Genomic DNA, 26,096 nt, shown 5'->3' on the forward strand with positions numbered 1-26,096 from the left:
TCTCTCTCTCTCTCTCTCTCTCTCTCTCTGCCCCACAACGACTGCCTCTGGCCATTTATAGACCCTTTCAACAAGGTAAACAAAAACAATGCTTGAACGTTCTATTTGGGCCCCAATCTACTTCCTCTGCATTAAGATAACATATGGAATGTTAAAACGGAAGTCTTGTGGGGCCAACTATGATGCTGATAGTGGAACTCTCTTGAAAGGGTCCATATCCCTCTTCTCCTTCTCCTTTTGGTGTCTTTCCTTACATTAAGTCCAAATTTCCTCAGGGATTTGGCACGTACACAGTCTACAGGAATATTTATATTGAGTCTGAGCTGTTTGGTAATGTGATGGTTGGCACATGCGTGTGGCACATGTTGGCCAAGCCGAGTACTTCCCCACTTTACGACTACTACCCGCAGGAGGGCTGAGAGGAGGGAACCGATGGTTTCTTGTGCAGAACACTGGTTGTTCTTCTGGAACACTCTGATCAGTTCCAGTCACTGAATGACATGTCGGCACTGGTCCTCAAAAAAAAAACCTCTTCCTTCCTCATGGTGTGTGAGTAGTGCTCATGGTTTTTGGGTGTGTTACAACCGATTTGTGCCAGGCAGCCTCGCATGATGATCTGTCTTTTATGAAATGATCTTGGCCGTGTCTGTCATCAACTTGATGTGCAATCATTAAATTATTGATGTGCAATCATTGGGGCAGCCGTGGCCTACTGGTTAGCACTTCGGACCTGTAACCGTAGGGTTGCCGGTTCGAACCCCACGGCTGAAGTGCCCTTGAGCAAGGCACCTAACCCCTCACTGCTCCCCGAGCGCCGCTGTTGATGCAGGCAGCTCACTGCGCCGGAATTAGTGTGTGCTTCACCTCACTGGGTGTACACTGTGTGCTGTGTGTGTTTCACTAATTCACGGATTGGGATAAATGCAGAGACCAAATTTCCCTCACGAGATCAAAAGAGTATATATACTTAATACTTAAACATGATTTGCCATCTTGTCAATTAAATACTTAAATGTATTCATATTTCATAATATGATTTTTGTAGTACAGGACTCATTTGGTTAGTGGAAGAGTGAAAATACTCGTTCATTTGCATTTTTGGAGGGGCATCTCGTGTGTCAAGTACTGTTCTGGGTTGAGGATGTGGGAGACACTTGCCTGGTATTGGTTTTCGGCTGGGTATGGGTTTTTGGCGTGACATCAGGGGACGGCCATTTCTTAGTGAACTGTCACTGTCTTGGTGAACCTTAGCAGTCAGAACTCAGAGTTCTATCATTCACATGGAAGCAGAGGCACTCCCTATGCATTATTTTTTGTCTTGTCTAATTTTTGTGTTGAATATAGCTGAACCCTAAAACAGCCTGGCTACACTGTACACAACTACATCAGATGTGATAGCACCACGCGAATTTGGAAAAGTGTGACCAGTCTTTTAAATCAAATTTTACACTCCACGAACGGAGTGCTTCAGTTGCACACTGGATGTAGCCCAGCTGAAACACTTTAATACCGAGGGAGGGACCACTAGTGGCCCATTGATGCAGTATGATGATGGTTGTGCACAGTACATGATTCTGTGACATGGTATGATTCTGTGACAGGCTTTTGGAGACTTTATGATGCAATAGTACTGTGATACATATTACAAAAAAACTAGAAAACATGTTCAACATTTTCACTTTGTTCATCTGATTTGAAAACAGCAAGATATGTAAAATCGTGAGATTGGAAGGTATATTTTTGTATTCTCTCAGAAGCAATCCAATATGCAATTGCTATCGGTAATAATTAAAATAAAATAAAATGCCAATACTTGCCATTTGATATAAAGCAATTATTTTCAGATGAATGTATCAATTGCATTGATGCTTGCTCAGGCCATCCTTAAAAATATTTTTGTTTGCAGTAACAGCCAAAACAAAAAAGGTCCTGTAAAAAAGTAAAATTTTGGTCATGGTAAAGGCGTAGGTATGAATTTAAAGAATTTTGCATATTGTGACGTCACTGACTGGGTCTTCAACCCATACCTTTAGGCGCACCATTGCAAACCTCGGTTCTTTCAGAACTTTGTGCCAACTTAAAGCAGTGTCAAGATGTTTTAATGCATTTTTTAGATGTATTACTATGGCACCCTAACCCGTAAGACTTTGAACGGTGACGTGAACATTTTCTTTACTCAGTCATGCAAACGGTGGTTTTCATGCAAACGGTGGTTTTCAGTGGTGAAAAAGGTGAGAAGGGTGCGTGAAGAGGGAAATGGCCGTTTCATAGTGAAACAAGCACGAGTGACATTGTTGCCATGCCAATAGTGCATATCTTCTAAGACCTAATGACCTAAGACCTTACAAAGGTTTACAAAGAAAACAAACTACAAAATGACTAATTTTTACAAAAACAACAACAAAAAAAACTTGTATTGTGGGCAAAAAAATCATCTAAATAAAAATGCCTTTATTTCTTCTTTTTGGCTTGGGCCAAAGTGTGAAGGGCCTGCTTGGCCTGGCCCTCCTCTTCTCAGAAATCTACATGAGTTTTCTTTCTTTTTCTGTGCCTGCAGTTATTTTCTATTCCTGCAGTTAGCTTCTATTCCTGAAGATTTCATAGGCCTAATGGACACTTCATAGTAGGCTGTTAGGCTAGAATAAAGATGATAAGTCTGAATATTTGTTGGACCAAAACAGGTAATAAATAAACTTGCTTGAGACACAGTATTATTATATACAATAGTATATATATATAACACTAATATTATTATATACAATAGGGTAGACTAGGCTTTAATTAGTAAAACTGATTTGAAATGTTTTAACCTGTTACCTAGGCTACTTACAGAATTGTGGCATTGTGGAAGTGTGTTTAACCAACCAATAAAGTTGTGTGAACACTGAACAGTGTTCACGTTACATGTTAAACTAGGCACAGACTACAGATCAGGTCACTGACAACATTATCATGTCCATCAACACTGCTTTTCTCTCTGAACTCGACAAAATGCACCAGCCCAGTTTAGGAGTTTACTGTAGGTGTGACATGCGGAAACCAATGGTGTAAACACAATCATAGATAACGCCACAGGTTTTTATTGAAAAGAAAGAATATAGCCTATGTTTGTATGTAGACAATTTATATTCACGATACTTACTAAAATATAATTCATATTGTTTTATTGCATTTTATTAGTTGTTTGGAAGTGTAAAAAAAAATCGGGACTAAAAGGGGAAAAAAATTAAATATTTGGGTCGGTCCTAAATTGACAGGGTCGGTCGAGGTACGGCAAACTTTTTTTTAAAGAATGGCCTCAAATCCACCCATAAAAAAGTAAGCTATGAAAAATACTGCTTTCGAATAGTTTTAATGGCTTACAACCTTTTGTGTGATGTTTTGGGGCCCAAGCCCTCCCACAGCCATGAAACATACACCCACACCTTCCACACACAGAACACCTCAGAGCACTCATAACGTGGGCTACATGTGATCTTTTCTAATTAGATGATCGTTAATTAACAAAATACACACTTCCTTAGTGCGTGCGTGTGCATGGCTGCGTGCGTGTGGAGGTGCATCATTGAGACCTTTACCTGTAAAGGGGGATTTCTGAAAGATAAGTTACAGGCTAGGTCACCTGTGCTTGTGAGTTTGTATTGATGTGGTTGCAGGTTGCAAAATGAGTTGACTCATTTCATTACAAAGCTTATGTCTAATTGGTGGTGCAACATGCCGTCTATCTCTTCTGCTTGCTCCTGTAAAGCAGCACCATACTAATTCGATGCTCACAACACAGTATCAGCCTCATCTTCACACCTTATTCTTTGAACATTCACTCTGTGTTTGTGTGTGTGTGTGTGTGTGTGTGTGTGTGTGTGTGTGTGTGTGTGTGTGTGTGTGTCTTTTTACACAAAGAGACCTACCAATTCTTAAATAATTACGGAGCTCCACTGGAGCAGAAGCCGTATCCACTATCTCCACCCTGAGGGAGCTGTAATGGGATACCCCCTAATCCTCTACTACTGGTCTGGTATCCCCCATCAACTCACAACTTTGTATGATTTCACTCACCTGCACCCTAGAGCAACTCTCCTTGCTGTGCAGAAGAGGATGGTGGGGAGGAGGGGGGTGGGTTGGTTGTGTGTCTAAATGTCTATTTTTCCAGTTTTGTGACAGACATTTCCTTTCCTTTTAAAAGCCTTTTCATGTGTGTTTGCGCAAGAGAGAGTGTAGGAGAGCACTTAGTTTTAACCTTTCTTAGAAGCCCGAAATACACCCCTATGAGTTAGTGAAGTGTGTTGCTCCACTCTTCTGAGAAAACGCATGCTCCTTCCAGACAAGCGCTTTAAACGCTATTGCTTTGTGTCACCTGGTGATCATTGCACAGAATGGGCCAATCACGCGTGTTCTGGTAGCCATTTTGCCCTTGTCACTGGTTGCAGAAAGAGTGACCTTTGACTGAAGATGCCTAGGGAAGCTATATCTCTCGTGCTGACCTCTGCGAGTGTAAGAGGACACTTGGGACCTTGATGGGTCCTTATGCCCCAAACAGCACAGTGCAAGAAAATTAAGAAGACCTGATAAACCTGGTAAGATCCATGAATAGTCCATCCAGTCAGTATGGCAAACGCAACCAAACCAAACTCTCCACTTTAACCTGCAACTTTAACCTGAACTGATTTTTCGTCCCATGCAGTTGCTCGCAAGCACAATGCTAACCTTTGATGCACAAAGGGGAAGGGGGGGGGGGTGCTTCAAGGTCCTGACTGGTGCACACGTTGAAAGCAAGGTGAAAGGTCTTTACACCATTTTAATGCCACCTTCTATGTCATTTCCTCTTTCCCTTCATAGCATACACACTTCACGCTTTTTTAATTTGCTATAGGCCTAGCTCTTCTCTCAGCACGATGCTTGTTTTTGTGCCAAAGAGCCTTTTGAGAGAGTTTCAGGTGATTTTGGATGATTTTTTTTTTAACTGAAGAGTGCGAGGCTCTTATTTTTTCATCTCCAGGGCTGTATGAAGAAATTGTGTGTTTAGAAAGTTACCAAAATATTTTGGTAATGTCCTTAATGCTTGGTTGAGAGGATTGTCTTAGCATTACATCTCAAATGGAGCTTCTCGGTCATTGGGCACCATGGGAATGTGGTCCTCTTTTTATGTGTGCCTGAAAAATGACTGAAGATAACTTTTCTTTTGATTCTGTCTAAAATGTTGTAACTATAGAGATGTTTTGGCTTCTAAATTATAACCTTTATTACAGTTTTGTTAAGGGAGAGTGTTTCTAAGCACTTCGGTGGATTGACTTACAAATATCTTTTCATGTAATCTCGCATCAACTTTAGCACAGCACAGTGCTGGTTTTAGAGGCCTCACTAGAGACCACACTGGGATATGCTACTCTCAGGACAAACTGTGAATCATTCAACATGGATCGCTATTTCACTGAGACGCCAAAAATAACCAAAGGGGATATTTTTCGATGTGGATTTTTGGTTGCCTGCAAAGCAATGTGCTGAGGATGAAGAATCTTGTGCTGAAGTTTGGTTTCATTCACTGTCGAAATGGCCAGTTGGTTCCCCTTTACAGAGAAATCCATTCGTCAGTATCATTTGGGAGATGAATGAAATGGTACATGTTCCATTGCCATTGATGTGGAGGAGCATTGAGGAAATGCTGCAAGCTCTTTTGGTTTCCTGTGCTTAATTATGAAAGTCATATTATCAGGCTCTGCGTCATCGGAAATCTGTCCCCAGTCATTCAGCTGTAGCAGTGGTTTAATGGAAATGACCTTTATAACACTTTCAGGAAGCCATGGTCATCCTTTAGCTGAATACTGTCAGAATAAGAAGGGCACTTGTTTTTGTTTTTTTTCGCGGATGTTCACAAGTGTTTTGTTTTAGGGGGTTATCATGGCAACAACACCATTAAACTTTCCCTATCTTTGCATATCAGCACAGCACTCATGTTTGTTTATGCTGATGACACATTTTCATGTCATGCTCTCGACTTGTGGTGAAGGGACTGCAAGGTGGGTGGTTTTTTGGCCGGTGCGACTCATGACATCATTGTCACTCACTACCCTTTGGAAAACACACTGTCAGTGCTTCCTCCTGTCTTCACCCAAAGACGGACTGCAACAGTTTCGTAATGACCGGTAATGACTAGTTCCAGTGACCCCTGTGTCGGACATCCTTCACCTTGCCTCAGAAGGTCACTCGGGTCATTGTTGTCTCTCTGGTTCCTTGTGTGGGTTGTGTAACTCCATCACACCCAGAATGCAGGTTAGTGGGAATTGGGGAATATTTGGTTAAGGCGTCGTTCGCTCACTGGCTGTTGGTGTCAGTATTATATTTCAGAATTATCCTTCTTGAGTTAACTGGGTCTTCATAATTAGCATAATAAAGATAATGTATGCTTTTTTTTATTTACGTACTTACGTACAGGCATGAAAGAAAATAGCACAGTGGCAAACATTGAAAAATGAAAGGAGACCATAAAGTCCAATAAGGGAGTGAGAGTGTAATATTGTGAAATGATAAAATGACCCCAGCACGAGGGGATAGTCCCTTACGTGCAGGCGTGTGTGGTGTCGTTGAGTCACACCCTTTGTTCAGAACCTCCACTCTTTCATTGCATAGTGCACTGTATAGTGAATAACTATATGGCGGTTATTTAATACAGTGCGATATGTAGTGAATGAGTGATTCTTTTTTTTTTTTCTGAGAACACGGATTAAGTGCACCAGGTGCTAGAAAGGCCTCTGACACCACCGACTCCTTTGGCCCTTCATCTAGCCTATCTCTCTCTCCCTCTCTCTCCCCCCCTCTCTGTATCACTCTCTCCAAGTGCCGGATAGTATACTTGAGGAGAGAGGGGGTGGATGAGGAGGAAGAGTCAGGAGAGATGGAAGGAAGGAAGCGAGGAAAGGGATAGTACAGGAGCAAAGCAGATTAAAGCACCATTTCGACAGGACTTCCTTTTCCTTTATTGAGCTCCCTTTTCACCCTCCAGAAGACAAAATGTCAGCAGGTCCGACACGTCTTTGTGCCTCTCTCTTCCCTCCCCTTTGCGCTCTGCTCTCCTCCCTCGTTTCCTCTCACACTGCTGAACTTTTTTCACAGTCACCATTTACTTTTGTTTTTGTTGTTGTTGTTGTTGTTGTTGTTATTATTGTTATGTACTATTAATATTATTATTATTATTATTATTATTATTATTATTATTATTATTATTATTATTATTATTATTATTCTGTTAAGTCTGCTAGAATCGCTGTATCACAATAAGGTTTTGAGTTTGATGTTAAAGTTTTGTTGTATTGTGTAAGTAATTCATCCCAAAGACCAGCAGAATGCAGAGGGCAGTGCCAGGGCCGTTTGGGTGGCACCTGGCACTGCAGACGTGTATTTTTGGGGCCAGGTCGTGGCCCCCGGGGCATATCGGCTTCCACCTGTTGTTCTTTCAGAAGATCGCTGTCATCTTCACACTTCAACACCCACCCATCAGCGTGTTCCACTATAGAGGTAGTGAAGAGGGAGAGAAATAGCCTAACCTACTCATAGACAGTAAAAGAAATGGACAAACAGACTCCGTCGTTCTCAATGGGAGGGCACTGAGTAATTTTTCAGTTGGTCCCCCCAGTACTGCTTGAGACTCAAGACTTAACTTCGTGGACGTTAGCCATCGAACTGAATCTTGTAACTCATATGATAGATACACAGAAATTCTTCTCACACTTCCTTCGCCTTCAAAGTCATCAAAGTTAAACATTTATTTATGTATTATTATTAATATTATCCTCACAAGTGATATCAAGTCGTGTTAATGTTGAAACTACCACACATGATCATCTTCAAAAACAGTCATGGTAAAACAAAACAAAAAAGTTATAGCTTCTAGTCTTGAAGGTAATCTTCTTTCCACTTTTCTGACCTACGGTCAATCCATCGAAAACCTCTGAAATGATTATCGTTAGACTACCTAACGGTAAAACTACTGTTTTTCATTAGGTTTACTTGCCTCTATGCTTTACCTTAACATACAATGCTATTTATTGTAGGCTACATAACTTTGATCTCGAGTTTCCGTGCTGGCTGGACTACGCTTCTTATCCAAACAATACGGTTATCTCCCTTCAGTGCGTTAGCTTCCCTTCAACCGGACCTGCTAAACATTCTTCTTACGGGAAACTAACGTTATGTACGAGGTAGTCGAGTCTTGTTTTGCCTTTTATTGTTTATGTAGATAACACAGAAGCTAAAATATTGGCACATGATATATGTTATATGAAGTTATGGGAGTTCAAAAAAATTCTAAATGAATGGGCGTTCTATGGGGTTAGCAGAGAGTTGATAACCACCGCTACATCGATGCTTCTACTTCCGGGAATTCGCCTGCCCCCTTGAACCTACTTTGGTGACTTCCTCTAAGGGCCCGTCCACACGGAGACGCTTTTTAGGTTAAACGCAGAGGTTTTGCTTCGTCTTGACCGAGCGTCCAAACAAATCCTGTAAACGCACTGCCCAAAACCGCACTTTTCTGAAACCTGGTCCCAGAGTGGAGAAATCTGAAACCGTAGCCCGTTTGAATTCGTTTAGACAGCTTAAAACCAAGACATCCTGCTTGGCGTGATCGATGATGTCATCGCCACACCTCAGCTGCCCTGGACTTGCAACTTATAGTATTGCCTAACAATACTAGTTTTCATACATGACATTACCTATGATTACACTGTAAGATAAAGATCACAACTGGTGCGCGCCAGTGCGATTGCTTATGACTTGGTGGACTGAACACTGTTTTTCCCCGGTGTTTTTTAATGCATTCTAGCTACTGTCAGTGACGCGAGAGAACTTAAGTTATTAGGAAAGTGCGGTGTAAGTTTAGGCTACATTAATTTGTGCGTAGTGCCAGTGTCATTCATTTATTTTACATGTCTTACAACATATATACATGCATTCACAGTCGAGTGAAATCAGATATAAGCATACAAAGACGCTTAGAACTCACGTTAAGCTGGTAGCACACTGAATGCAATTGCGCGATTTGATTTGATGCAGGCAAACGTATTGACTGTTACTAACTTGTTACTAAGGTTTTATAGCAATATTATAAATGTGGCGACAGAATACCCTAGAACCTTGCGTTTAGTAGCCTAATTGCGGTGATAGCCAAAACAAATGTGAATCACGGACTATCCTACAACCAAAGAAAGTAAAGGTGATTAGTAGGCCTACCTGCGTTAGCCAAATAAAGGACGCGACTGCACCCTTCACAAACCGTAAAATAAAGTGTATTAGTTTTACAGTTGACTACAGTTGACAGTTCACCATCAGTCCACACAAACAATTCTGGTTTCCTTGCACTAGCCATTTTGTCATAGCCTATTCTGTCTGTTTGTAAAGCACACAAACTTTGGTCAATTTCTGTAAAGAAACAGTGCCACCTATAGGCCTGGGGTATGAAGTAATGTGTTGAGTCGTGTTGAGATGGATCCGTTTGGACGCAAATATTCTTGATGCGGTTTCAGGGAAGACGGAGGAAAAAAAGATTGGTTTCGTACGTGTGGACTAGCCTTAACCCTACTAGAATGAACAGAACCCAGCGCACACATGCCCATGTGCATGGTCACCCACTTTGAATCTTCCATCTGGCTTCAACAACCACATATTGAGTCATTTTATTAAACAAGTGTTTTTTTTTTTTATTATTATTTGTATTTTTTTATTTATTTAGTTTTGGTCAGTCAGGGACAGTGAAAGCCTGTCCTCAGAAGCCTTGATGCCGCCAAACTTATCTGTCACTGCACTTGGCTGTGGTTATCAGCCCTGTAATTTGGTCAACCGTCTGTATTTGGGCTGTTCACCCTTACTGTCAGTAAGGGATAAGTTTAGCACTTGAAAGGGGGAGAAGTGGTCAAGCTAGCATCAGCTATTTACAGTATCTCTGTGTGCAAAGCAGCACAAAAAAGCTGCACTGCTTTTTTTGCACAAGTTTGGCTTAGTGGTTAGTTTCACCAGAGTGCCAAACAACAACAACAACAAAAAATGACAGTTAAGTTTTTTTTTTTTCTTCTGCTCCGTCTGTATGTTAAAAATATATTTCTGCTGCTGTTGTATTGTCAGTGCAGCGAAGCAGCTGCTGCTGAGGATGCCAACAAACCTGATGTGTGTTCTGGAGGTGTCAGTACTAGCGCTCCTTTAAATGTGGCGCGTTTTCAAGGAAGCACTGGTGGTTTTTCGTGGAAATCAAGTCCTCGCTTACAGTCTGCTACTCACTCACTTTCTCGATGTTGGGCGCTCTGTGAACATTTTTGTAACTCCTCCTCTCTGGTTAGGGAGGCCTTAGCCTATTGCATGGGTTGGGAGGCCTTAGCCTATTGCATGGTTAAGGAGGCCTTAGCCTATTGCATGGTTAGGGAGGCCCTTTGCCTATTGCATGGGTTGGGAGGCCTTAGCCTATTGCATGGTTAGGGAGGCCTTAGCCTATTGCATGGTTAGGGAGGCCTTAGCCTATTGCATGGTTAGGGAGGCCTTAGCCTATTGCATGGGTTGGGAGGCCTTAAGCCTTCAACATACTCGCCACTCCCGACCGGTAGCACGACAATGTGACGTCACGGGAGCGCCGTAACCATTTATTTTTGCCTAATGTTATGCCTGGCTTTTTGCACTTTGCATAATGTTATGCATAAGCTGCTAATTACCAGTGAAGAAATCTAGTGCACAAACCAAATCAGAAGCATTTATATCACCACCCGCTATCTGGCCGTATGAGTTGCCAGAAGTCCGTTCCATCATCGCCAACTGCTCCGATTCTCAGGTCTGGTGATTAAGCTAAACGGCAACGACGTGTGCTGATTGAATTGGATGCTAACGCCGTGGTCCAGGATCGAGAGGGCATCCCTTATCCACCACGCCACCGCGCCTCCCCTGGTCCGTGTCTCCACCAGGCTGAGGAGAGCTGCGTTGTGTGCCTCACCCACCCAGCAGCTGCCTGGAATCCATTATCCTCCCCAGCATCAGTGCCTCACTGTGGGAACCTTATTGATCTCCTTTCCTCTATAATTATTCCTACACACACACACACACACACACACTCGCACACTTGCGCTCCCTTTCACTGCTGCTCCCTCGTTCTCCTTACTGCACTGCCTGTTCTCCCTCACACACACACACACGCGCACACACACACACACACACACACACACACACATTCTCTCTTGCTGTTTCATAATCTCGACTATCTTTCACATGCACACTCTCAATCATACTTAGGCTGTTCCCTAATATTTCGCCTTTCCCTAATATCTCCTCCTTTTTGTGTCCCTATTCCCTGATGTTCAATACTCTTTCTCCTCTTCCTCTCCCTGTGTCTCTCCTTCTCCCTCTCTATTGTTCTCTTCTTCTCTCTCTCTCTCTCTCTCTTTCTTTCTCTCTCTTTCTCTCTCCTCTAACATGTGTCTGATCATTGTGCTCACTGGACCTCCATTACATGTTTCTGTATCCTGTATGATCCTCAAGTCTCATTTTCATTCACTCACCCTCTCCGTGTGTGTGTGTGTGTGTGTGTGTGTGTGTGTGTGTGTGTGTGTGTGTGTGTGTGTGTGTGTGTGTGTGTGTGTGTGTGTGTGTGTGTGTGTGTGTGTGTGTGTGTGTGTGTGTGTGTGTGTGTGTGCACAGTGTGTGTGTGTGTGTGTGTGTGCACACAGTGTGTGAGAGCATCTGGAGTGATATGTGATGCCAATGTGGTATCTTTGAGCAGTGGCTTTTGGCAAACGTCCTCTAAACATTTATGTTACCTTTTAAAGTTGTGCATGTATCTGTGTTGATTCTGCAGCCTGAGCATGACGCCTCTAAGCAAATACTATGAACATCACTAAATACTGAAGGCTGGAAGGAAGCTGAACATTGTTATTGTCTAATGTTGGGCTGCCAGTAGAGCGGCTTGATGTGTCATTTTTTTCATATAAGCATGGTTGTAGAACAGTTTCTGTTTACCATGCTATCCAGAACACACACACACACGCACGCACACGCACGCACAGACACAAATCCTCTCATCTGCGGCAAGTAGGGCTCCTCTCCCTCCATGTGTGTGTGTGTGTTTCTGATGGAGTCATTGATTTCCCTCCCTCCCCCTCATCCTCTCCTCGCCTTCCCTGTATCCTCTTTTTGCTCGGAGCCTCCCATCTCCCCGTAGGTCCGCACCGAGGGCTCAAGGTTGCTGTCAGTTGCTGTCGGTTGGCTTTGAGCCGTGTGAGAGAGAGAGGATTGGGATGGGGAGGAGGAGGAGGAGGAGGAGGAGGAGGGGGTGCTTCTTGATGCAGGGCCCTTCTCTGAATCATCAGTCGGCTGCACTCTGCGATTCTCTCAGCTGAGGCTGCCTCACTCTTCCAGCTCTTTTAAAGAACAAAACAAGAATCCACCTGAGAGAGAGAGAGAGAGACTCAACGTGTTCAAAGACTCAACAGCCAATTTTGTTGCAAGACATTGCCGTTGCCTTTCAAAGCTTTTGTTTGTTTTAATTAGGATTGTGTGGTGATGTTGACAGAACAAAACACGGAGCTACTTGGTTCCACTTCATAAGGCATCTAACGCTGCACCGTGAAAACATTTCAAAATCAATACAGTAGAATATGGAATGTCTGGTCCCTATTTTTGTACCCTTGATACTCTCACGCCACTCGGGTGGTGTACTGCTTCTGGAGTCATTCAGGTACAACTTTTTTCCGCTCTCCTGTCACCAGTCAGCACAGCAGAGTCTGGAAGATCACATGTCTTTTGTTTAAAGGTTGTTCATGTCGTCAAACGGCAGGCTCTTTTGAGCGACAGCGTCTGTGGTTGAACTTTGGTGAAAAGTCCCTCGCTCGGGCGTCACTTTCCTGGTTTGATGCTGTACTGTAGTCATGGCAACCAAAACCTCCCAAACACGCACACGCACACACACACACAAACACACCGCTTTTTCAGAAGTTTCTGCAAGGCTGTCTAAAGGGAGCAGTGGTCAAATATGGTGACGCGACTCGTGTTTGATGTCGTGGTGATATGACACTCATGTCTGCAGCTCCCTGTGCTTGTGGCACCACACTCATAGTAAAGTCTCTGTGGTTTAAAAGGGAGAGGAAAAAAACTTTAATGTTTGTGTACTGATTAAAATAGTTCACTGTTGTGAGAGACTGGTGGCGTCACTGTAACAGTCAGAAAGAAAATGGGTGTGGAGGGGTGTCTTGAATAATGAAACGCGATGGCATAATCTCTGACTGCTCATGTCGTCAACTATTCTGTGTAAAATTAGATAAAGTTGTTGCTGCACCGTCTCAGATTTTGTCTGTCACACAATGACAAATCCAAGGTCTGTAAAATACTTCTGCTCAAATCTCAAAGTCTTTGTATTTTTTTAGGCTAGGCCAGTGTATTATTTTAGCCTCAAAAACACATTGTCTAGGGTGTTTTTGGGCATTAATATCTTGAACTATTGTTCTTAGCCAAAACTTTGTAGGATGGAAAACAAATGTACTCATTGTGAGTGAACCACTAAACGTTTGTATGGCATGCACATTGATGTTCTATGTCATGGATTTCGTTAAATATATTTCATTTTCATTTTGGTATGCCAGTATTTGAAGGGTCCGCAAGTAATGGGCATTTGTACATTTAGGGGATGTTGCATTTGTCAAGGATAAAAATGGTATATGGGTAACTACAAACATGAAAATCTGCTCATTTTATGGGGTACCAAGTGCCAAAGAGCACAATATGATTAACTGTGTGTCTATGAATGAAACATTGGCACCTTGTGCACTAAATGATCATACAGCTGTAGAACCAGCCATACAATGATGGGGGTTGGCGTTCTTCTTGTTCTATCCTTTGGCCACTGCAATTAGTACTAGCCCCCTCTGCACTAGTCAAGCTACGTCCTAGCCATGCATACACACACACACACACACACACTCACACACACACACACACTCACACACTCTGCCTCCTTTCACCTGTGGAGGAGTTTAAGGGAAGGTCAAGATGAACACGCCGGCATCACTCCCACCACATAGGCGTATGCCCTTTCAGTTGCTTTTCCCTTTACCCTTGCGCGCGCGCGCACGCCTTGCGCGACGCGCTGCGCCGCGACGCCGCATACGCACGCCGCACGCATATACGCACAACAGAGACAAAATCAAAGCAGGAAGACACAAACCTCCCTGAGCCACCTGCACGTGTTTTCTAGTCACATGATCACATCCCATCTCGCCTCACTCCCAAGGTCGCTTTGGCATCTGCAAGCTGAGGTTCCTTCCCATGGAGCAGCCAATTAGAATCACATGCACGTTCATGTGGCGAGGAAGGGGTGGTGTGGGGGGCTGCCAGTGCAGGTGTTGATGTTTCTGTTCTGATATTGTGATAACCTCAATGCTAACAGTCTTGCTAATGGGCTTTGTTTTGTTTTGCTTGTTTACAGGAAGTTTGGGGAGCACCCTCAACCGCAGCGCCTGACAAGGTGAGATGTCTTCACCACACCCTTCCAAAACACCTCAAAATCTGCTGTGTTCTTCTGTTGTGGTCTCCACTCTGTTCTGTTCTGTGTTCTGTATTCGTCCATAGCTGAACAGTTTGTGTGATGTTTTGTTTCTTTACAATATGGAGACCATGGGTGAATTGTGTTTCTTGTGATTTTAAAGAACAAGAGCCATCCTTTTATGAAATGGTTCCTTAGAAGTGTGTATGTCTGTGTGTGTGTGTGTCTGTGTGTGTCTTTGGGGTGGTTTGGGTGCATTGCTGTGAGGAAGGTTGATCTTATATTTGGCTGCTGGTGCTCTTTTTAGACATGTGTCCTTACACAATATAAACTTTTTTTGGCCTATGGACTGTGGCCGCCTTTGGGGTTTGGTCTGTTGGCAATGATATTTTTTTTCCCTTCTCTTTCTTTCACTTTCTTTCTCTCTCTCTCTCTCTCTCTCTCTCTCTCTCTCTCTCTCTCTCTGTATGCCTGAGTTATGATATATGCTGTGTTTTGAGGGAGAGACAAGTGGGAGAGGACGAGGTTTGAGAGGCCAGGATAGTTCGGTTGGAAAATGAAAGGTTGAAGGTTGACAAGCTGAAAAATTACTCGGGAGACTCTTGCTCTCCTTCTCCTTCCCTCTCCCCTTCTCTTGCCCTCTCTCTTTCTCTCTCTCTCTCTCTCTCTCTCCTCTCTCTTTCTCTCTCTCTCTCTCACTCTCTCTCTCTCTCTCTCTCTCTCCCTCTTTCTCTCTCTCTCTCTCTCTCTCTCGTGTCTGTTGTGTAGCCAGCTGCTGGCGTCCCCAACGGACCTCTGATTTACTCAGCATGCGAGCGCAATGACAGAGCGGGGCCGACGAGTGCGGGCACAGCTCTCGGCACGGTCGTCGACGGGCAGCACGCTTCGCGGTTTGGGGCCGTGGCGGGACCCGCTTATTACCGGTGGCCCTGGCAAGGGGCCTCCACCTTCCCCCTCCCACCGCCATCCCCACCCCCAAACCCTCCAGCCCTCCTTTTTTTCCTAAACCCAGCATCTGCTGGACTGCTCAGTGACTGCGTTCGAAAGGACGAGCAGGCCAGTGCACCAGCTCCACCTCCTCCACCTCCTCCACCTCCTCCTCCTCCTCCTCCTCCACCGCTTAATCACAGATGCGAGTGGCCAGTGTTTATAAACTGCACGGCTCATGGCTGCTGGCAAACGGGCTGCACCCTGGGCCTCGGGCCTGACCGGTCGCCCCGGTCGCCCCCAGTCGCCTGGTCACTCCACAGGGCTTGAACCAAGAGAGATCTTGGCAGCGGGGAGACGGTCGCTAACCGCTAAAGCTAAAAAAGCCCTTGCCAATACCTTTATTGCTTGTTTGCCTTCTCTGAGGGCTGGCATGTGAGGTTTAGGGGAGGATATTGCGCTGATGGGCTAAGCTCGTCTCCACGTGCCCAGCCTGCCCCGCGGCCAGGGAACGGAACACAGGCAGCAGAGTGCTGGGCGGGTCTGCCAACTCTTGCAATGTTCCTGTAGGAGCAAGTTGAAAATGGAAATTTTAGGTCTGTTTAGATGTGTAGGTCTCTCGGTGTCTATTTCTGAGAGCAATATTATCATCTTATGTTATTGCAGTAATGTAGTGCTGTATAATTTGAGGATGATCATAATAAGAGTAATGTAGTAATAGCCTAATATCGATGTGGTGCTCACCCTTGTGCATCAATGAATCCAGTTCCGCATCATATCCTGAGGCTCGTGTCACTCCTTTGGGTCTTGCTGTTAGTGAAATCAGCTTTCAACAAAGCAGGGAGTGAAGTCATGCCAGGATACTCCAGGGCACTCCAGATTGAAGAGTGTGCTGTTCACAGAGGAACTCTAAAGCCGTGATGGCCCCGTTTGCTGCCTTGTTTTCCACAGAGCGCTCAGTAGAGGGCTCAGCACCTCCGAGAACTTGGTGGACTAAAGAGTGTCTTTTTGGAGACTCGATAGTACCTCGACCTTCTGACCGACCTTCAGTAGCACATGGTCTTTATGTCACATCCTGGTGACTCACCCGACTGTGCTTAGCATAAGACTTTTAGGGCTCTATTTAGACAATCTTGTAGGTTGCCCCATGTTAGACTTCCGTACATAAAGACAACAAGGGGAAGTGATGATTTACTGCCCTACAAGTGCACCATTTGGAATTAGGCCATAGATTCCCTCAGATCTTACTGCATACTTTGGGGGGAAGGACACCGACTTGCACATGTAAGGCTTCGGCAGCTTAAAGCTTTGAGTGAGCCACTGAAACATTCTTTGAATTTTATGACAATTTTTTTTTTGGAGGCGCGAGCTCTGTAGTCGAAAGTACAAAGAGCTTTTTGGCAACAGAGGGCTTATTGTGTGTTAAAAGACGCCTTAAATATTTTTTCCCCTCAAAAGAATCCACAAGGTACTCAAGAGTCCCATTACATCTCAGTGTTGTGTTGATGCATATAGCCTTCTATATCAGGAAATATTATGCAAGCCACACATTTATTACCATAATGCATAATGTTGTGATGGTGGTTGCCATCATTTATTTCTCTGGGTGTTCTAAATGCTGTATATTTAGTTTGGTTTCACATTCCTTCTGTTGATTATCTGTTGCATCTTCCAGATGTGTAGTGGCTCTGTAGGCATCTTCCAGATGTGTCGTGGCTCTGTAGGCATCTTCCAGATGTGTAGTGGCTCTGTAGGCATCTTCCAGATGTGTAGTGGCTCTGTAGGCATCTTACAGATGTGTCGTGGCTCTGTAGGCTTGCTCTTAAGGCTATGCTCACATTGTGTGTTTAGACTACAGAGGAGAGGAGACATTTATTTTACATTTCCTGAGGTTTAATTGTGTGTTACAGCCATCTATGCAGATATATGACCCTTATGTCCAGGCATTGTGTACATGCTGCTGTGTGTGTGTGTGTGTGTGTGTGTGTGTGTGTGTGTGTGTGTGAGAGAGAGAGAGAGAGTAGCGTGACCACAGCGCTGGCTGCTCAGCAGGGGGTGGGTGAGTGTGTTGGACATACTGGTCGCGACGCTGTGACAGATGTAGCAGGCAGATGCCTGTCTGATTCAACTTCAGTTCTTATTAACCTAGTAATCTTATTAACCCCCCCCCCCCCCCAGACACACACACACACACACACACACACACACACAAGCAGCACAACTTACCCGCCGTATTAGCAGTCTCCCCCTGGGGATCCTCCCGTGTGCTGCTCTGAATCTGTCTGTCTATCTGGCTGCCTACACACTCTCTCTCTCTCTCTCTCACACACACACTCTCTCACTCACTCACTCACATCCTTTGTCGCCTGTCCCCTCCTATCTGTCTTTATGCCCTTTCTTCATCTCTCTCCTTCTCTCTCTCTGCATTTGAGATATTAAGTTAAGAAGTGGAGTCTCTTGAGTCCATCAGCCCACTATGTTGGATGAAGTCATAAATGTAATCTTATTTATATGGGCCTAATGACCCAGGAAAGTAAATGGTTGGCCAAGGGTGTGGATGGGCTACTGTTGGCCAAGTTGGCCTGGTTTGATGACCCACGTAGAGGCCATTGTTGGACGCTTGGTTTTCTGGCTTATCGGTCAGATCGAGCCAGTGAGGGTCACCCATATCAGGTTCCCTCACTACATTACAGGCAACTACAAGATATGTGTCTTTAGTCAGCTGTCAGAGAATGGAGGCAGGCAGCTGAAACAATCCATTCTTTTGAAGTCCTGGTAGCTAATTTTGGGGAAGGACAAAGCACGACAAGTGTGTGTTCCATTTGATGGAACAATTTGTTGAGGGAGATGACATGTTGATTGTGCAGAAAATGTTAGCAGATGTCGCTAAGAATGCTACCTTTGAAATCAGTGGAATTGTGCTGTCAGTGTTGACCTGTGAAGCGCTGAATGCAGCAGCAGAAATGCGTCATGTAGTTCATGGCCCAAACTACGCAGAAATGCAGCAGTTTTTAACATGGAGAAAGTCAGCAGAAGCAAAAAAGGGGTAAAATGGTGAATAGATAAAAGAAAGCATTCTTGGTGTGTGTGTTTGTATCTAGGCTAATTCATACCGGTGTGGGTCATTGGGTCATTGTGTCATTTTTCATTTTCTTTTTTTAAGTGACTGCAACCTACCCAGTGCAACCATTGATCAGCTCAGCTCAGTGCCCCCACGTGCCATAAGAAAACTAAAGTTCAAGAACGTTGCCTCTTGACAGACTTGTGCACTTTGCCTGCTGTTAATATTAGGGCTCATGGGGTCACAGGCCATGGTGGCCTTGTCTGTGTAAAATGATCCTCTCCTTTAACTATTATTCCGATGGATATTTTGCAAGCAGTTTGCACTCGTGGTCGAGGCTATACACTAAGTTACAGTAGGAAGATACATCGTTTTTTTCCCATTGGAGCGCTAGTGTGTGTGTGTGTGTGTGTGTGTGTGTGTGTGTGTGTGTGTGTGTGTGTGTGTGTGAGGGAGACAGAGAGAGGGAGGGAAAGAGAACCCTTTTTCTTCCTTTTTTTCAACTTGGGAGTAAACTAGATAAAAGAACTAAGAGGGCAGGGCTAGGAGCGATCCATCTTGTCTCGGTGCAGCGAAGAGTTTGAACCAAAGCAAATGTTCACTTGCGGTCAGGATGACTGAGGTTAATGCATTTGTGTGTATTGTTTATGGCTGCTGCATGTGGATGCAGTTGTGCGTGTTTGTGTGTCGTCTGTTGTGTGCATGCGTGTTGCATGCGTGTGTGTACTTGTCGGAGTGCTTGGAAGCCAAAGGCTTGATATCTGTCATTTCCTGTTTGAAATCAGATGATTCACCCAATGCAGTCGTTCCTCTATGTGTGTGCATAATAGCGTGTTTGAGTGTGTGTGTGTGTGTGTGTGTGTGCGTGTTTGTCTTCGTCTTCGTGCGGGTGCTTTTCTGCCATTCTCAACTGACCCATCCTCTCACTTCCCTTTTATATATTTACTCACACACACACGCGCACGCTCTCCTAGCGCCTTGGCCTTCCACACACCGCACCAGGCACATTCTGCATCGGTGTGCACTCTGAAGCGTAAACTGTGTTTGTGTTAGCGCTAGGCTGTTTCCTTGAGACTGCTCTTGTTTGTTTGTGTTGTTATTGATCTGTGCTGGGTCTGCATCGGCGGCCACGGAAACCAGAACCTGCTCGCAGCGTCTCCGGTGTCCAAGTGACTTTATCCCAAACCCACGGCCGACGGCAACACAGAGCCAATTAGCCCATTTAAAAGCATACACACCATTTATTGTGTGTAGAATTAGCAGGATTCTCTGTTTAGTCCAGCTCCAGCTGCCTCCTCTCTCTTCCTCTCTTTCTTCCTCTCATTCTCTCCTTCTTGTCTTTCCTACCCAGTCACTCTCCCCTGTGCTTCCTTCCTGTCTCCTTCCCTTTATGTCTGAGGCCCTCATACTTTGACATCTCTTTTTTTCTCTCCCACCTTTAGTCACTCTCTCTCTCTCTCTCTCTCTCTCTCTCTCTCTCTCTCTCTCTCTCTCTCTCTCTCCCCCTTTTCTCTCTGTTCCCCCATTTCTCCCACCCTCTTCCTCCCCGTGGAAGCCTCCAGTGGCCAGTCTCTGGCCGGTGCCTGGAAGCTCTGAGGTCAGGAGTGAGGGGCAGGCAGGCAGGCAGGCAGGCAGGCAGTCGGGCAGCTAAAGCTGCAGCTAAAGCCTTGTGGTTTCCACTCAGCGTTACGCAGTCACATGTCTCAGCAGCCTTCCCCCTTCGCATGAGCGCTGGCCCGGGTGGGTGCTTACTCGCTCTTTGCCCCTTCGTTTCTTTTTCCTCTCTTTCTTTGGGTCTCCCTCCTTCTCTCCATCTCAGGCTCCCCACTCTCTCTCTCTCTCTCTCTCTCTCTCTCTCTCTCTCTCTCTCTCTCTCTCTCTCTCTCTCTCTCTCATTCTCTCTCTCTCTCTCTCTCTCTCTATCTCTCTCTCTCTCTTTCTCTTTCCTCGCTCTCATTCTGTCTGCATTTCTCCTTTTTTCCTTTCCTTTCTCCCCTCCCTTCTGCCCTTCTACCCCTCTCTGCTCCCTCTCTTATTCTCCCTCACTCCCTCTCTCTCTTTCTTTTCTTCTCTCTTCATGTCCCCAAATCTCCCAGACAGTCACAAGGGGTCCTTCAGGGCAGCCCTGCTGGTGAGGTGGCTGGGCAGGCAGTCGGAGCTGGAGCTGGGACAGGGGGGCCCCGCACATTTACTGGACGCCTGGATCACGTTAGCACTCAAGGCCTAGCCACTGATGCCGCGCTTCAGCAGAGCGTGGACGCACACTCACTCACACTCACACTCACACTCACACTCACACTCACACTCACACTCACACTATCACACTCTCACTCACTTGCGCTGATGAAAATACACGCAGACACACACACACACACACACACACACACACACACAAACACAGATGTATATAAAATTGTATGCACACACATGCAAATGCACACTCAGAAACACTGGGACTGATGGATAAACACAGTTCCATGGACAGATGCACATGCACACACATGTTCTTCCACTGAGCCAGGAGTGGACACATGGATGCATGGTTGAATGTACACGCCAGCGCGCAATGCCCTGTCCACACGTGTCTTACCAATGATTTTACACAATCACCATTCCAAAGCAATTACTACGGATCCGTGTGTACAAAAGCATGGTCATGTGTACACAAACACACTCGTCTCTCTGTGGCTTTCACAGCAAAGGTTACTGCCATTCTTTCACCCTCCCTCCCCTCCCTCCCTCCCTCCCTCCCTTTTTCCTGTTCTCCCCTTCCTTTGCCCTTCTCTTTCTTGCCCCTTTTCTTTTTCTCTCGCTTTGACACTTGTCTTTTTTCCATATTCTTCCCCTTATTTCTTGCCCCCCGTCTTCTCTCTCACCTCTGTTTAGCTCTTTTCCTCACCCCTTCCTCTCTCTTCCCCTCCTCCCCCTCCCCCTCTCTTTTCTTTATCTCTCTTATTCCCTCTCTCTCTCTCAAGGGCCCCTTGCTTTCCATAACAAAAGCTTGTCTAACTTGTGCGTGTGCCGCGTTGTCGTGGAAGAGCAAAGCAGACCCGTGGTGTGTGTGAGTGTGTGTGTGTGTGTGAAGCCACCCCACCCTCTTACCCCCTCCTCCCATTCCATGTCTCTGTCCCTCTGAGCACTCTAGCGTGTCAAGTGTCAGTGACATCTGTGCAAATGGACCCTGTGTGTGTGTGTATGTGTGTGTGCATGCACTGATAGAAAATTATAAATGTCTATACCGAACCCGTGCTTTTGTGCACTCTGTATCACCCATCATCCTGTCTCGTTGCCCCCCCCCCCCATATATCTATGACCCCCTCCCCCAAAGCTCCACACACACACACACACACACACACAAAACCCCCTTCATAAACATGCATCTGGGGTGCTGCGTTGTGTTTCCTCCACTGTTGGTCAGTGCCAACTGCGTGTAGACAGAGCTGATTTTTACAGACTTGGGGGAGCATGTTTTTGCTTAGTTAACTAAGTAATTGGAGCGCGGACCGTGCAACATTTGACACGAAATTGGAATTCTTGGGAAGTGAGCTAAGGGTTTCTGCTGTGTGTTTTTTTCCTTCTGTTTCTTTTCTTTTTTCTCTCTTTTGCACTCGTTTCCTCCCTCAACCTCAACAATCCCCCCTCCTTGCTGGTGTCCCTTAGTGAGCTCCTCACACACACACACACACACACACACACTCACTCACTCACACACACTCACTCACACACACACACTTGCACACTCTCTACAAATTACACACACACATACACACACAGCAAATCCCCCTCCCAGCTGGAAAGTTGAGGTTTTTGGCCGTAGTGATGTGCCCCCCCCCCCCTCCATAGCGAGTGGTGCATACTTTAGCACACAAGAGAGTTGGCTAATCAGATGAGGGACTCTGTTTGGAGTGGAGCTCTTGAGGTTTGAGATGTGGAGTGCTTTTTCCCGGAGACCATCTATTGCTTTCATTCTCTCCCTCTCCCTTTCTCTCTCTCTTCTCTCTCTCTCTCTCTCTCTCTCTCTCTCCTCTCTCACTCTTTGTATTTTGCGTTTTTTGGTCATTTTGATCATCTCTTATTGCCACCTTCTCCTTTGCTGTTACATTGTCCGCTGCATCTCAGTCTTGCGCTCTCTCTCTCTCTCTCTCTCTCTCTCCCCCCTTTTTTCTAACTGTCTCATTTCTTCATCGGTCTTTCTCTTCCTCAGTATTTAGAGCTGTCAGTGTTGGTAACTTCCTTTTCAGATACACAGTATCTTGTGCTTCCATTATAACTGACAAACTGATCTCCCCCCTCCCTCCCTCTTTTTAACCCTGTCCTCTCCATCTCTCCCCCCTCCCTCCCTCTTTTTAACCCTGTCCTCTCCATCTCTCCCCCCTTCCCCTTCCCTCCCCAGAGAAGCGATGCGGAACTACCTGAAGGAGAGGGGAGACCAAACAGTCCTGATCCTGCACGCCAAAGTGGCCCAGAAGTCCTACGGAAATGAAAAAAGGTGAGCGTACACACACTCACACACACACACACGCACACACACACTCACACACACTCACACACACACACACACACACACACACTCACACACACACACACACACACAGGGAGAGAGACGAGGCAGGAGAGGAGAGGGTGCGGGAGAAAGAAAGTATGAGAGGAGGAATGGGAGGGAAAACAAATGAAAAGGAGGAAACTGGGCAAGCAGGCAAAAGGAGAGAGAGAGAGAGAGAAAGAGAGAGAGAGAGAGAGAGAGAGAGAGAGAGGAGAGAGAGAGAGAGAGAGAGAGAGAGAGAGAGAGAGAGAGAGAGAGGAGAGAGAGAGAGAGAGGAGAGAGGAGAGAGAGAGAGAGAGAGAGAGGAGGACTGAGATGAGATGGACTGTCAGGTATGTGCTTGGTCGGTGGCACTTGTGGCGGTCAAGACTTTTAGCCCGGTGTCTTAGCTAAGGAGGAGGCAGCAGCCTTGGCAGCTATGACCGCCACTATCAGCCATGTCCATTTCTCCCTCTTGGCCGAGTGCCACGCACACCTCCTAAACACACCTCCACGCACACCTCTAAACACACCTCCACGCACACCTCCACACCCACCTTCCACTGGTGAGCTCCTCAGGAGAGATGGAGGAGTAGGAGAGAGAGAGAGTAGTGTAGTGAAGGGTAAACTGTTTAAACCGTTTGATTCTGTCTGGAGTCTGTCTTGTCCCAGCCCGTAACAACAATGCACTGTGGGATGTTGGAGGCCAGAGCAACATTCCCACACACACACACACACAGTACACACACACAGTACACACACACAGATTTTCCTTTTTCCAGTCTGGAGTGAGGGGAATGTTGCACAAACCACCTTTTACACACACACACACACACACACACAGTGCACAATCCCTCCAATTCATCTGTTGCTACAGTACAGTGAAATGTTGAGGCCCTCTCTCTCTCTCTCTCTCTCTCTCTCTCTCTCTCTCTCTCTCTCTGTCTCTGTCTCTGTCTCTCTCTCTGTTTAGTCTGTTGGGTCCCCCTAGCCCTGAATTTGGAAGAGGTCCACGGTGAAAAGTGTACACTGGCTTATGCACAAAGGCTCAGTCATGCACAAACTGTACAGAACATACACACATACAGCGTGTCCCCAGAAAACACTGGAGTGTACTCATGTCACACACACACACATACTACTACTACTACTACTACTACTACGACCACCACCACCACCAAATATCCTGTCCAGGCCTTTCATTAGAAAGTTCAGACATTGTGTCCTAAAGTGTGTGTGTGTGTGTATGTATTTGTGTCACAAAACAGACAGGTTGCATCAGATGTTTTTGATGGCATGACTGCTGTCTGTCTGGTTTACGGATGTGAAAGTAGACATCTCTATCACAGTCATTAGCAGTCACGGAGAAGTCCCCTAGTGTCCTCCTCCTCTGAGACCCACACACACACCCATGATACCCAGTACATATGGTCCATATCTCCGGTGTTGGTGAAACATGGCCAACCGTCTCTCTCTCTGCTTCAGTCTTGTCTCTCACTTGTGAGATGACGGGAGGAAGCTTGTGGTTTGTTTACTTGCCCTCCCCCCCCAGGGGGATATTACCGTGCAGGTGGTCTTGTGGGGCACTAGGTGCTTTCAGCCTTGGTCTTCTCCGAAGCTATTTCGTCCTTTCTCCTCAAGTAGGAGGAAGTCATGAGCAAGCTTTTGCTCCAACACCCCCACCTTTTCTGTCTTTCTGTCTATCACCCTTTCACCCCAACACACACACACACACACACATTTGCATATAGATACCCATGTTCTATATTGTTAACCAGTCCCTAATTGATGTGTGCTGTCAGCGTCTCTGATGCTGTGTAGAAGGCAGGCATGACATGTTGTTTACACCCACTGGCCAACCACTGGTGTTCAGAACTACGCAGTGCACCATACAACTACTGTATATGGCAGTGATTCAGTTCAATACACTTCAATATGTCTGACCAATTTAACGGAAATAGTGTTGGAAAAGCAAGAAACATATATATCAGATAAAGAAATGGAGGTATTATTTGCTGTGGTGAATGGTGTTGGTTAGTGTTTATGTATATTCATATGCAGTGCACCATAGATGCCCATCACAATGACCCATTGCATCTGTTAGAACGGGTTGTTATGGTGGCTCTTCATGGGCTCTGCTCTGCTGGTCTGGCTCCTCTACTGCCTCACCGCAGAGCCCACAAGGGTTCCCACTCGGATTTAGATTTGGTAATACTGCCATCTAGTGGCCGAAAGGGGTGGTGCATGTAGCATGTGGCGTTCATCCTATAGGGAAGAGTCATGGGGTCAAGGACTGTTTCCATGAAGATAAAATAATGACTTTCCTGTGTCTGTGTCTGAGCTGATGGCTGTATTTGAATTATATTGATTTGTTCAGTTAATTCAAAAGTATGTTGTGTGTGCTTGAGTGCAGTATATTGATTAGATAATTGGACTCTTTGTGTCTGTGTGTGTCTTTGTATGTTCGTGTGTGCTTCTGTAGTTGTGTGTGTGCATGTGCGTCGTTAGACAACCTGTCTGCGGCCCCCAAGCACTGAATTCAAGCCACAGTGCACTGAAGACAGTAAAGCATGGTGATGCACAATTCATGTTATGGGGATTTTTCTCATACTGTGGTGTTGGACCTATTTATCTCACACCAGAGATCATGGATCAGTTTCAATACATCAAAATATTTGAAGAGGTCATGTTGTCTTATGCTGAAGAGGAAATGCCTTTGAAACGGGGGTTTCAACAAGACAATGAACCAAAACACACCAGTAAGCGAGCAAAGTCTTGGTTGTAGACTAACATGATTGACGTTATGGAGTGGCCAGCCCGATCCCCAGACCTCAATCCTATAGAAAACTTGTGGTATGACATCAAAAATGCTGTTTCTGAGGCAAAACCCAGAAATGCAGAGGAATGTAGTTCAATGTAGTTCAATGGAATGTAGTTCAATCATCCTAGGCTGGAATACCTGTTCACAGGTGCCAGTAGTTGGTCGACCCCATGCAACACAGATGTGAAGCAATTCTCAGAAATATTGGCAATGCAACTATATATTAGTGCAGTGATTCAAAGTAAAGCAAAATCTTGAGACATTT

General features: G+C 45.4%; 1 protein-coding gene across 3 annotated transcripts in view; it reads left to right on the forward strand.

Moving 5' to 3' along the window:
• The window catches only part of rbpjb (recombination signal binding protein for immunoglobulin kappa J region b), a 70,552-nt gene that overhangs the window by 17,187 nt on the left and 27,269 nt on the right, over positions 1-26,096 (forward strand). The window contains exons 1-3 of one of the 3 annotated variants that reach the window (XM_048236155.1): positions 346-545; positions 14,444-14,482; positions 22,882-22,977. In XM_048236155.1, the coding sequence (XP_048092112.1) occupies positions 496-545; positions 14,444-14,482; positions 22,882-22,977 (185 nt within the window). In that variant the 5' untranslated portion in view covers positions 346-495. Of the gene's footprint in view, positions 1-345; positions 546-14,443; positions 14,483-22,881; positions 22,978-26,096 lie in introns of those variants that run through there. The other 2 variants (XM_048236157.1, XM_048236156.1) reach the window with 2 other exon arrangements.

Source organism: Alosa alosa, chromosome 24 (genome assembly GCF_017589495.1).
Source record: "Alosa alosa isolate M-15738 ecotype Scorff River chromosome 24, AALO_Geno_1.1, whole genome shotgun sequence".
Classification (NCBI taxonomy): Eukaryota; Metazoa; Chordata; class Actinopteri; order Clupeiformes; family Clupeidae; genus Alosa; species Alosa alosa.